Here is a 13,229-nt window from a genome sequence, read left to right as displayed (position 1 = left end):
GGTGAGAAAAATGTAAAATTCTGCATTGAGGCTGAAATAATTAAATGCATATGGTTGTTGTGGGTTTTCCGGGCTGTATTGCCATGGTCTTGGCATTGTAGTTCCTGACGTTTCGCCAGCAGCTGTGGCTGGCATCTTCAGAGGTGTAGCGCCAAAAGACAGAGATCTCTCAGTGTCACAGTGTGGAAAAGATGTGGGTCATTTTTCCACACTCTGACACTGAGAGATCTCTGTCTTTTGGTGCTACACTTCTGAAGATGCCAGCCACAGCTGCTGGCGAAACGTCAGGAACTACAATGCCAAGACCACGGCAATACAGCCCGGAAAACCCACAACAACCATCGTTCTCCGGCCGTGAAAGCCTTCGACAATACAATTAAATGCATAGTTGGGAGACTGCTGTCTTAGCAGTACCTGTGAAAAGGCTCTCTGGGTTGTAGTAGATTGCAAGCTGAATGTGAGAAAGATGTGTAAGGCTGCTGCAGCAAAAAAGGCTAATGTGATTTTACGTGCATTGAGAGAAGCACAGTATTCCGATCATAGTATCCCAGTCACGAGAAGTAATAGTTCCACTTGGTTCTATGCTAATAAGACCTCATTTGGAGTATCGTATAGTTCTGGTGGTATTGCAGTCTGAAAGATGCAGATGCATTGGGCTGGGTTAGTAGAGCAATCAAGATGGTCAGAGATCTGGAAAACAGGTCCTACAAGGAATGTATGCTTAGCCTGGAGAAGAAAAGGCTGAGGGGAGACATAACAGCAATCTTGGGCTGGCAGGTGGAAGAGGGTAAAGACCTCTGCTGCGCCACAGCCTCAAGACTAGATCTAAAGGGCAAGTTAACGTGCTTGGTTCAAGGTATCAGTTATTACATACAAAGTTCTTCATGGCTTTGATCCATCATACCTACAGGACTGCCTCCCTCCCTATGTTCCTCCACAGCAGCTTTGCTCATCTGAACAGGGTCTCCTGCAGGTGCCAGGCTGCACACAGGTGAAGTCAGCAGCAGCCTGTACACAGGCTTTCTCTGTGGTGGCCCCTATCCTGTGGAATGACCTGCCTGAGGAAGTCAGAAGAGCCCCCACTCTCCTGGCTTTCCGTAAACGGTGCAAAACCGAATGATTCAAAAAGGCTTTTTTACTCAAATGGGAGGGCTGCACTGTAGGGATGGGGTCTCAGGTGCTTCACTAACAAGTTGGGGATCATAGACTTCATCACCATTTTTGCCTTATATATTATCTGCTGCTTTGAATATGTACCCCTATGTACAACCAGTGCTCCATGTTGTCTAATGTTAGTCCTAGAATTAATTATGTTTTGCTTCAGTATTTTCTACTATGTCTTGGATCCTTGCTAATGCTATGTCTTTAAACTTGTATATGGTATTGTATTGAAACGTACTTACTTGATACTGATTGTATTAACCTCATACTGTGTAATCCGCCTTGAGTCTCGGTGAGAAAGGCAGACTATAAATGACGTAAATAAAAAAATTAATAATAATAAATAAGATTTCAGTTGCATGTTAGGAGAAAATTCCTACATGGTAAGAACAGTTTACTAGTTGCTTGGACAGGTGCGAGGTTCTCCCAAGGAGGAGGTTTTCGAGCAGAGGCCGGACCGACATTGATTAGACCTGCTCTAGCTTCGGATTTCCTGTACTGAAGAGAGAGTTGGACTAGATGGTCTATTGGGCCCTTCCAACTCTAGAACTCGTTGATTCAAGTGAAGAAAAAGATGAGTCAATAATTCATTTAGTTCTTTTGCAAAGGAGCCAGGAGCGGGGGAGACTCTCTATCCCTTTAAATTGTAGTTTTGAGGATCAGTTGCAATGAGGGCACAGGAGGGAAATCAAGTGGAATTTCTATCTTCTGCTGTCTTAGAGCTAAGCTACAAGTGACGCCTGACACAGGTTGGACACTTGTCAGCTTCCCTCAAGTTTTGATGGGAAATGTAGGCATCCTGGTCTTGCGGTGGTAATGGAGAGCCAAGCTGTAAAACCAGGATGCCTACATTTCCCATCAAAACTTGAGGGAAGTTGACAAGTGTCCAACCTGTGTAAGGCATCACTTGTAGCTTGGCTCTTAGTTTCCTTAGTTTTCTAAGGAAAAGATCCAGATTTTTGAGGATCTGACGTGAAACGGGGGCGGATGGTTGATGCAGTTTTTAGTTGAATGAAAGTAACTGTCCCAGAGTCTTGTTTCCCCAATATCCCCTTGAAAAGAACGTTGTGTGTGTGCACAGCCAACACATGCCTTGGCACCTTCCCCAAGCATTCTTTGGGGTCTATAAACACTATGCAGACACAATGGTGGCAGAAAAGTATTTCTTTGCCACCACCACCATGACGTATGCTTTAAAATTATTTTTTGCCTGTGTCTTATCAGATCTGTCTAGAGTCTTCCTCCGTTGTCCATCCTTTCATCGCCTGCAGCCCCTCAGTCAATCAAGGGACTATGTGGGTGCTAACAATTGAAAGAGGGCATCTGGGAGCAATCATGTCAACCACCCCGGTCATTTCATTCCACAGGTCAACCAGGGCATCAACTGCAGCACCAACCATATCAACAGGGAAATTCCCCCAGAGCCATCAGAAAGCCATTTGGATCCATCTCGCTTGGATCCATTGTTTTAATAGATCCCCCACTGCTGCAGCAACTTGGTATCCTTGTAAGTCTAACAAAAAGCAAATAGTGATCTGTCCATGACATAGGAACCGTCGTCAATTCCTCCACCCTCAGATCACATCTCTCCTGCCCCGTAGAAAATAACGGGTCAAGAGGGTGACCTGCGCATTGGCTGTTTCCACACTACTCACCTTCATCCAGAACAGGGCGCAACGTTGCGAAAAAAACCGCGGAAGATAGTGTCTTCTCGTGCGAATTTTGCACGACAACTCACGTGAGAAGATGCTATCTTCCGCGGTTTTTTTCACGATGTTGCGCCCCGTTCCGGATGAAGGTGAGTAGTGTGGAAATGGCCAATGTGTGAGACCAGTTATTACCTGAGACAGGCCCGTGGTGGTTGTGGGGGGCATGAAATCTTGAGTCATTCCTGACAAGATAGGATTGTACAACCTGTTCAAGGCACATCTCGGGCTGGTTAGTGCCTAGAGGAAATGGTTTAGGCCCGAAGTAAAACACTCTGACAACATAGACATTTAATGGAAAAGGGTCATTGCTCAGTGAGAACATCTGCTGTGCCTGTGGGACGTTCAGCGTCTCCAGTTCAAAGGTGTGAGCTAGTGTGGTTAGGGACTAGGATCTGGGACACAGGTTCAAATCCCCACTCTGCCATCAGTGACCGCAGACCAGTCATACTCTCTCAGCCTAACTTCACAGGGTTGCTGTGAGGATAAAATGAAAGAATGACGTATGCCATTTGGGGTCTCCATTGGGGAGAAGGGGTATAAATGAAAAGGCTCAAATAATAGGTGATGGGGTAGACCTGGATCTGAGACTCAGAGTAGTCCAAACTAACCTCGTTAGACTCATAGAGAGATTCCGCACACGTTGGATAATGCACTTTCAATGCACTTTATCCATCGTTTGAGGTGGATTTTTTGTTCCGCATACGAAAAAATCCGTTCCAAATTATCTATAAAGAGGATTGGAAGTGCATTATCCAACGTGTGCGGAATCACTCATTGTCTGACACAGTAGAAGACAGCTTCCTGTGTTAACGACAGAGCAACATCCAAAAACATACCTGTTTATTTCAAATCAATATGTGAAAGCCGTCTTCATCTCCTGACGCGGTACATAAGGGTTGTCAGCCTCCAGGTGGTAGCTGGAGATCTCCCGGAATTACACCTAATCTCCAGGCAAGAGACCAGTTCCCCTGGAGAAAATGGCTGCTCTGGAGGGTGAACTATGGTGTTATACCCCACTGAGGCCCCTCCCCTCCCCAAATCCCACCCTCTCCAGGCTCCACCCCCCAAATCTCCAGGAATTTCCCAACCTGGACCTGGCAACCCTGCTGTGCACCCATTTTCCAGTTTTCCTTCCTGCTCCACTTTTTATCGTGACTTCTTTTTTTCCCATTCCTTTAGACCAACTGACTTAAGCTAAATTTCTACTCTCCATGAAAATTAATTTTATTTCCCTCCCAACCCTGCCTCTTGAGGTATGTGGAAGGTAGGAATGTTGTGTTCCTTCTTCAAGGGTGTTGCCCCACCAACCTCATGTTTAATGACTTTTGGGGGGAAGTTAACGAAATGGGGGGGGGAATACAGGTTGGGGCATACCTGCTGCTTCCATATCTTCTTATTCTTTGATGGGAATTGTATGTTTTATTTTTTTACAGCCTACTTTTTTTGCTGAAGCTCAAGGCAGATTACAAAATATAAAACAATGCAGACAGCATAAGATAGCCAATAAACAATGGGCTAGGAGTAAAGGTAAAGGAAATCCCCTGTGCAAGCACCGAGTCATTACTGACCCATGGGGGATGTCGCATCACGATGTTTTCTTGGCCGACTTTTTTTTTTTACAGGGTGAGTCATCTACACTTTACCCCCAGGAAACTGGGTACTCATTTTACCGGCCTCAGAAGGATGGAAGGCTTAGTCAACCTTGAGCAGGCAATGGCCGTCGTCACACGGGCATTTGTTCCGTTAAATTTACAGCATATAGCGTCCTACCTGTAATCGGAACAGTAACTTTTTTTGGGTCACCTAACGGCTGTTCGCGCTCCTAGCTGTTCACACGCAAGCGCACTGTTCCATTCTCTCCTATGGGCGCAGACGCGGCTCCTCCCCCTTTTTAAAATTTTTTTTATATTGCGTTTTATACCGCTATAACGGATTGATATTACGCAAGCATGCCGTTAGCCCAACCCAGAAAGGCACCGATAGGTCGCCCTTTTTTCCCGCCTATGGCGTGTCCAGAACATTGGTTGACCCTTTTATTTTTCAAAATTTGAAATAACATAAATAGTCCTTTGCCCTCCGAAACCTCCCTGTCTGACGTGATCCCCATCGCTGAAGACTCTGCCATGGCTCCGAATCGAGAACTTCTTCTTCTGATGGCACAGATGGTTGTTTTCATGGTGCAGTGCACGCTCACACTGTGCCATGCACATCTGAGATCCCTGCAGCGGAGGAGAAGGGTGGCCTCCAGACTGTTCTCCTCTGCAAAACCTCCACTATCTACCATCACCAGTGGAAAGGGAAGAAGAAGACGGATCCGCGCACATTGGCAATCCCTGGCCAGCATGCATGTGCCCAGAAGATTTTGGGCATGAGAGCGCAGTACTGATTGGTGGGAGAGAATTGTTCTGACCACCTGGGACGACGGGCAATGGCTGGAGGGCTTTCGCATGGACAGGGCAACCTTTAGGGACCTGGTTGGTGTCCTCCGCCATCGACTTCAGCATCAGGACACAAACATGAGGGAAGCCGTGTCACCGGAGAAGCGCGTGGCGGTGACCATTTGGTTTTTAGCAACGGGATCCTGTTACCGGGTGGTAAGTGACCAGTTTGGTTTGGGGGCATCCACGGTTGCAACCTCAGTTTTGGCCGTCTGCGCAGCAATGGAAGCAGAACTTCTGTCAAAGACCGTGTGCCTTGGATCGGAGTTCGGCAAGGTAGGTTCCCCCCCCCTGTTATTTTCCACATTTCTAGTACTATGGCGATAATTTAAAAAGTTGGCAAAAGATTCTTGTGCCGTAAACTACTTTTTTCCCGAGGTTAAATGGTCATTTCCACATTTCTCTTGTACTTTTGCAAATTAAAAAAAAAGGGGTTGTCAGGTCGGGGATTGTCATTCTAGGGTCTAGATGCCCCTATACCAAACTGTCTTTTTCATTTCAGATAATGGATGGATTTGCAGCCATGGGATTCCCGCACTGCATAGGGGCAATTGACGGAACACACATTCCAATTAGTGCTCCTGGTGGAAGCCCCGAGCAGTACGGCAACAGGAAAAATTTTTCATCAATGCTGCTGCAGGGAACAGTGGACCATACTGGGAGATTCTTGGATGTTGAAATCGGTTGGAGCGGCAAGAACCACGATGCTTTTGTTTTCAAAAATTCATGCATTTGTGCGGCCATGGACAATGGCAGTTTCGTCCCAGGGAACCCAACCTTGAACATTAATGGGGTTTCTGTGCCACCGCTTATTCTCTCAGACGGAGCCTACCCCATGCGCCCCTGGCTGATGAAGCCTTATGGGAAGCTGGCTGTGTCCAGCCGAGAGCAGAATTTTGATCGCTGCCTCTCTAGATGCAGAAATCAGGTCGAGAAAAGTTTCGGTCGATTGAAGGGTCGCTGGCAGTGTCTTCTTCAAAGACTGAAGGCCAGGGAGGAGAACCTGGTATCCATCATAACTGCTTGTGTGATACTTCACAATATTTGTGAGGAGCGTGGGCAGCATTGCCTTGGGGAACTGCGAGATCCATTGCCCGTCCTTTTGCATGACGAGGGGGTAGAGGTTCAGGGCAACAGCAAGACTTTGCTTGAAGGGGGAAAGAAGGTTAGAGATGCGCTGGCAGCATTCATGGAGTTGCAGACGAGGCCCCAGTAGCGGTGATATCTCTGTTTTTTCCTAGACAGTAAAAATGTGTATGCTCTTGCTTCAGCACACCGGTAAATCTTTTAGCCTTGAAGTGTGTGTTTTTTCACTGGTTTCCATCTTGTCGGAAAATTTCTTCACGACTCATGTTAATAAATGTTGTGATGTGTTGTTGCACATGCTTGTTGCGTTGGTGTGTATTCTCTGATGGAAGGGTGGGAAGGAGAATAGAAGCACCTTTGGTCGAGGATGTGATGGCCAAGGACGGAGAACGCTAGAAGCGGAAACTTTTCTCCTTTGGCACAAGGAAAGAAATTTCAAGTACATAAGAGCCATTTCTCGCTATCCTTTGTCCAGTGACACCTCTGCTGTTAAATACAAAAGAGGCATTCTTGTGCAGCTTAACTTGGTGGGTGTGGTGTGTCTGGCAGTGTAAATATGGGTCTAGCACTGCTGACCAGGCTGGGATTTATATGAGGGAAAGGTGCTGGAGGAAGTCCCCAACCCGCCAAACTAAAGAATGTTCCCCCAGACTGTAAAAAGTGGCCACACTTGCCTGCAAAGTTTTAATAGTAGAATGGCAGAAGCAAGCCACAATGCTATGTCGTCATATAAAAAAAACACTGCTATGGTTTGGCATATGAGCGGTCTCCACGAACTCTGGTTATGGCACATGGTGGCACCGAGTTCCGAGAATAGGAGCCCATTCCGTGCGCTGGCATAGAAGGCAATGACTATTTTCATGCACAGACAGCGTCAAGGGAAAATCCTCGGTTAGGAATAGATCTTTTTCGAGGGGAGCGTCCAATCCTCTGTGCGTCTATTAACAACTGTACCCAACACCCAACCCCCCCGGTGGGCACCGAAAGTGGCCCGCCACCTGTCTCCCCGTTCATGATTTTTAAAACATCAAGTCGAAATCACAAGATGACAATGTAAGAAAAAAAAAAGGAAAATTGTTCCCTGCAAGTGTCCGATGCGATTGTGTGCCTTCCGATTTAGAAAGTATCAGTAAGTGTTTTCATAAAAATATGTCTCAACTTAGTTTGCAAGATTTAGATCCCGTGACCTCTCCTTCCCGCTCAAGCGCCTACTGAGCATGCTCTGTGCAAACGTGTTTTTTGGAGTCGTCATTGCGAGCCCAACAGCACTATGCCGCCTAGACTACACAGAGCTTTCTGGAGCGATCGGGAGGTCGAGTGCCTGCTGAGCGTCGTCTCTGGAAGCAGAAAGGTGGATCAATTAATGAACAGCACCCACCTTCCCACGAGGGCCATATTTTTGAGCGTTGCAAGAAAACTTGCAGAAAGGGGGTACCGGAGGACCTCGACACAGTGCAGTTCCAAGTTTAAAAGGGTGAAGGGGACATTTTATGACGCGATGGAGGCCTGGAAGGGGGTCCCCAGGCGAAGTGGCAGACCCCCTCACTTTAGAACAATGTTGCGTCTCTGGGATGCGGCAGGCAGGCCTTCGTGGTTGGAGAGGCGGCATGCCGGTAAGTCCGAAATGAAGCACTTGGATGGTGTGCAGGGTTATTCTGAAATCAAAGTCTCCCAACGTTTTTGCAGACTTCGTCCTAAAATTCATAAGGGGGGGGGAGTTTTTCCTAGGTTCCTGCCCATTCATCCAAGCGGTGCTGGTGGTTTAAACATGGAGACATCATCTTCCCCTTCAGTAAAAAACCTTGGGTCACCACGCACAAGAGGGGAGCTGTTTGTAGTTATATTCACCCTTTGCAAAAATTGTCACATAACCATGCCCCCCCCCCCCGATCTCCAGACAGAGGCCAGCTTGGATAGCCCTTTTCGCTGCTCCAGCGGTATGAAAACCTTTCCCTTTCTGCAAGAAAGGCAACAATGTCGAACGTGCCAAATGCAGATCAACAATTGTATCCCCCATGTAAAAGACTGACTGTGCAATCCTATGGAGAGTGGCTCCAGTCTAAGGCCATTAACTTCAACGGGCTTAGACTGGTGTAACTCTGCATAGGATTGCACTGTGAGTTAACCATTCCTTCTGGGCAGACAATGATGTCACTACTTAGATTTGTGCCGCCTTTGCTAGCCCCTCCTCATAGTGTTAAACCCTGAGCTTTAGGTGAGCGCCCCCCCTCCTCACATCAAGAATTTCATTAAGTCAGTAAAGAGAGATTTCGATTAACGACGCCTCACAGCATCAACTTATCAGTGCTCAACTCTTATTTCAGCCATGCAAAGGGGAAGAGAGGCCCTGGAGGCAGCGGAAGAATTGCCACAGAGCGCAGATGAAGGGATACAAGTTGGTGAAGGTGTGGAGCAAGCAGAGGAGGTTGACCATGGTGAGTCTGGGGAAAGTCCCCAAAGTAAAATTTTATTAAAACTGAAAAAAAAAAATTAATTAAACAGCATGAACAGCTATGTGGTCCCCATGTGACAACCACTTCTCATGGCAGTTCACACGTTTTCAAATCTGCACTGTGTAGAGCAGCTATTTTTTTTTACTAGCATGAAAGGGTTTCAGGGTTTAACCTAAGTGTCTGGCCATGAGTGGGAAGAATATGATTTCTTGTTTTTCTACAACTACAGTCTCTGCTACGAAAATTATGCCGTCATCCCACGTGGCGAAGAGACATTTCAACTATCAGTAAACATGTGAAACTTTGTCATTTTTTCACCGTTAGAATTCATAAAAGCAATGTGTCCCGATGGGGGTACCTCGTTCTCTTTAAGATGTAAAGATCTTTTGCATTTGCACCTTTGAAAGTTCCAAAACAATCTGTTCTTTGGCTTGAGAAGGCACCCATTACATACCAAATCATAAATATTTCCATTCCTTTGTCAGGAATGGTTGGAGAGGAAGATCATGGTGCAGAGGAAGGTGGACATGGGGCCTCAAACAGTGGACAATCCACCTGCCGCCCTTCCCCACCAGACTCCAGTTTGGAGAACATATATACAGCACTCCGCTCTATGGAAGGGCGTTTATTTTCCTCCAGTAGGTATCACCCCAGTTCCTTGATCAAACCCCTCCCATTATCTCCTCTGGATTGTTTTTTTTCTCATCCATGTTTGCTTCGTTTGTTTCTCAGTAAACAGAATTCAGGACCAGGTCAATGCGTTGGAGGCTAGATTCAGGAGACGTGGCCGCCGGCTGCAGCTCATGGAGCGTCAACGACAGGAGCAGCGTGCGGCCAATGCCACCCCATGAGCGCACACAGCTAAAATAAGCCTTTTACAAATTGTAAATAGTTTTTTCAAGACACAATGTTTTTTGACTCTTGTTCGTTTCTGCACCTTTTGGAAAAATTGGCCCACCTCAAACATAGAATTATATCACACTTTGGTTTCTGTCCTTCTAGTTATGTTTGGTGGGCAATGCCACCCTGGCACCAGACAAAAAAAAAAGCCATTTTCAAATTGTAAATAGTTATTTTATTTTCAATGTTTGCTGAATGTTATCTGCTTCTTCTCCTATAAAAAAATTTTCTTCGCCAAATATAGGATTGTTATTTCACACAGAGATTACTGTCTGTCTTATTAGGTTTGGGGGGGGGGGGATTGAGAAAAGTGAAAAACCGGTTTGTTAAGGAACAACAATTATAAACACTCCACCCCCTCACTTAACTGAGGTGTCATGATAGATCACTGATCATTTATAGTGTTAATCTGTCCCTGGACCTCCCAACACATGATCTCTTAGTTGAAACTCTTCTATTTTCCTCTCCATTGCTCACGGGTTCGCCATCGGGCATGACAGCCACCCCTTGAGCCACTTGAGACTGCTGCCGCATGATGGCCTCTCCCAATGTCTGTAGTGTTCCCACAGCAGCACTCATGACATCAATGTTCTGTGACCAGGACTCCTGGAACATCCGGCGTTCCTGACGTGTCTCCTCCAAGAATAGAAGTTGTCTGCTGCTTTCCTCCTCACGCCACTTTCTCATCTCCAGCTGCTCCTTCTGACGCAGTGCCATCTCCTCTCGGTGTTCCTCGGACGCCTGAGACAGGGACTTGTCGGCAGCATCATTGATCGCGTGGGTGCGCCTTCTACGACCACGGATGTTTGCCAGTTGTGTTCCTGGAGAGAGTGCCTCTGCAGGAACAGGAGGAGAAGACTTGTCTCGGGCTGTGAAGAAGTGGCAATGTCAGGTGACAGTCAGAAAAATAACACAAAACATGCTAAGAATGACACATCCATTTGACACTTTTGCTCCCTGTAAGCTCCAATTGAATAACTTATAAAGGGACATTAAGTGAGCACATGCCATTCTCAAGACAGAACACACTTCTTAAATCAGAGGTTGATGGTTACATCCATGTTAGTGCACCTCCATGTCCATGATATTTCATGTTGAGGTAAAGCCCCTTTAGGACATTTTTTTTAAGCGATACAAAACTTTGAGTGACACTGTTCGAGGATCCGTCACCACATTTTTAACAGTACATAATGAATTAAAAATCACAGACAGATAGTGTAATCAACAGATAGATCTAATAAAACTTACCAGTTGATTCTGGTTGCTGACAGGGTGGGTTGTTCTCCTTTCCACAGCACGGATCACTAATTAAGCTGTTGTGCTCCTCAACGTCTGCAGACAGAAATTAAATGACATGTTAATTGTGTGTTTCTTGGAACCAACCAAGTAAAAATTTTGTCCCTATAAGGGAGCATGTCCCACATGATGAGGTGGAATTAGGCTTGAACATGGATCCATTAGTCCATGATTCATCAGCAGTATATTGCATAAGCCATCCTGATGGCTGATTACAGGACCATAACTTGTAAAGATTGCTGCCCCAATATACCATGGTGGCCGTTCTCCATTTCCGGGGATTCATTTTTCCCATGAAAGATTATGAAATGTCTGAAGAGAATCATGTTGATGCCAGTGATCTTCGAGACACTCTGCTCATGCGGCAGTGTTTGTCTAAGCATCACAAATGGTTAACAGAATCACTTAAATTGTGCAGTACAAAGGACCAGTTTGAAGAATAAGTTCTATTCCAATTCACAAACCTTCTTCCAGAAGACCGTCCGGTGTGGAATCCATATCAGCCTCACAGTAACTGATGTCATCAATGGCGTCAACAATATCTGCAGAAGTAAGAGACAGTTGTGAGCAAAGAACGCCACCTCAGCAATGAAGCTTTATATTTAGTTGTGAAAAAATCACTATGTCATCCTATTGTTTTGGCCGTAGAAGTGCCTCTTTTCAAACGTTAAACAAGACAATACTCATGTTCAACTGTGTGACTTCAGGGTGACACCGTTGAGTGGCCATTTGTGAGAAAAATCCACAGTTTAGTTGCGGAAATGATAACTCGCCACACCGACGTGGCAGTCCTAAGGATAGGTGTTCCCTTCCCCCAGTCAAGTAAACCATAGCACACGTGCACAAACCACTATGTCCCAACCATGGACAGGCTGTATTTTGATCTTACCGGAGTGGCAAGGCAAGGAAATCCTTAGGTCGACTGCATTCACAGCAACCAGGTCATGCGAAAACAACTCCTCCGATCCCACCTGAAGCTCCACTGGTTCATTGCGCACTTGACCCACCACCTGAAGCACCATACTTCGTGCCAGGCGCTTTGGGTGCACGCTTGCATCGCCTCTAAGTATACTCTCGAGCTCCCTGTAGTAGGGGCAGGTGATAGGCGCATTGCCCGACCTGCCATTGTGTGCTACCACCTTTTTATACTCCAACCGCATAGTCTTGGTCTTAGATCTGCATTCAAGAGCCGATCTTCTGTGGCCCCTGGAAGCCATCTGCTCTGCAATTTTGACAAAATAATCAAGGTTTCTGTGAGTGTTTCTAAGTGCCTCTTGGATCTTCTCCTCTCCCCAGAAGTGAAGAAGGTCCATGATTTCTCTATGTCTCCATGCAAGCCCCCTCTTAAGGCCGATCTCACCCATGTACGCCATCCTGTAAAGCAACAGAAATACCATAATACAACTCTATTAACATGGTTTCATTTCGAGAAGAGTGGGAAGTTGATTGTCTCCAGAGTTCTTGGTGTGTGGGACGCAGTCGTCTGCGGCGATCCATGGTTTGGTTTTCTGAGCCGGATGTCTCTGTCACGGCTGTACACAACTATTCAGAAACATGTCGTGCACATGTCGTATATGCCTAATTATAGATGTTATTTAAATTTCCATGAGCAGCGCTACCTTGCTTTAAAGGGGGAGGGGTCACTCTTCCCACCTCTTCTCGAGACCACACTGTAATACTTTCCACAAGGGCACCTGTTATTTGGTTCATTCTTGCTGTGCGACATTGGTTCGCATTGTTCCTCAGTTGGGGCTTTTTAAAGAGGACCGAAAAAAAGAGCATTTTCTGTAAAGATTTCATCATAGTGCTTTATCAACTGGGTTATACTATGTTAGGTCCTGATATGGATGTCCCTTGATTGCACTAGTCAAACAATTGTTGGGAAAAAAAACAGGTAGGTTTGGGTCGTTATGTGTTTGGGGTTATTCTATCTAAGGTAAAGGTTGCCCGGAGAGGCAGTGGAATACCAACTCTGAACATCTCTTCACTTGAAAACTATATGGGATTCATGACTCCTCTCATGAAAAAATATTTGTATTTCCTTTTTTAAAAAAGGGTAAAGGGATAGTGAGTTCCTCTCCATGTCTGTTGGGAACACAACCATCATGAATCACAAACCCCAGTTCTTCCTCCACAATGAAAGAATCTGCTTATCTCTGTGCAGTGAGAAATGTTACGTGAAGCCT

The 13,229-nt window shown here is 46.0% G+C and overlaps 1 protein-coding gene across 1 annotated transcript; it reads left to right on the top strand.

The window, feature by feature from the left end:
* Positions 1-5,386: 5,386 nt before the first annotated feature.
* On the top strand, positions 5,387-6,524 carry LOC129325413 (uncharacterized). The gene is made up of 2 exons (XM_054973039.1): positions 5,387-5,584; positions 5,811-6,524. The coding sequence occupies exons 1-2, from the start codon at positions 5,387-5,389 to the stop codon at positions 6,522-6,524; spliced, it is 912 nt and encodes a 303-aa protein (XP_054829014.1).
* Positions 6,525-13,229: the final 6,705 nt, after the last annotated feature.

Source organism: Eublepharis macularius, chromosome 1 (assembly GCF_028583425.1).
Source record: "Eublepharis macularius isolate TG4126 chromosome 1, MPM_Emac_v1.0, whole genome shotgun sequence".
Classification (NCBI taxonomy): domain Eukaryota; kingdom Metazoa; phylum Chordata; class Lepidosauria; order Squamata; family Eublepharidae; genus Eublepharis; species Eublepharis macularius.
This window is presented reverse-complemented; position numbering and strand designations above follow the sequence as displayed.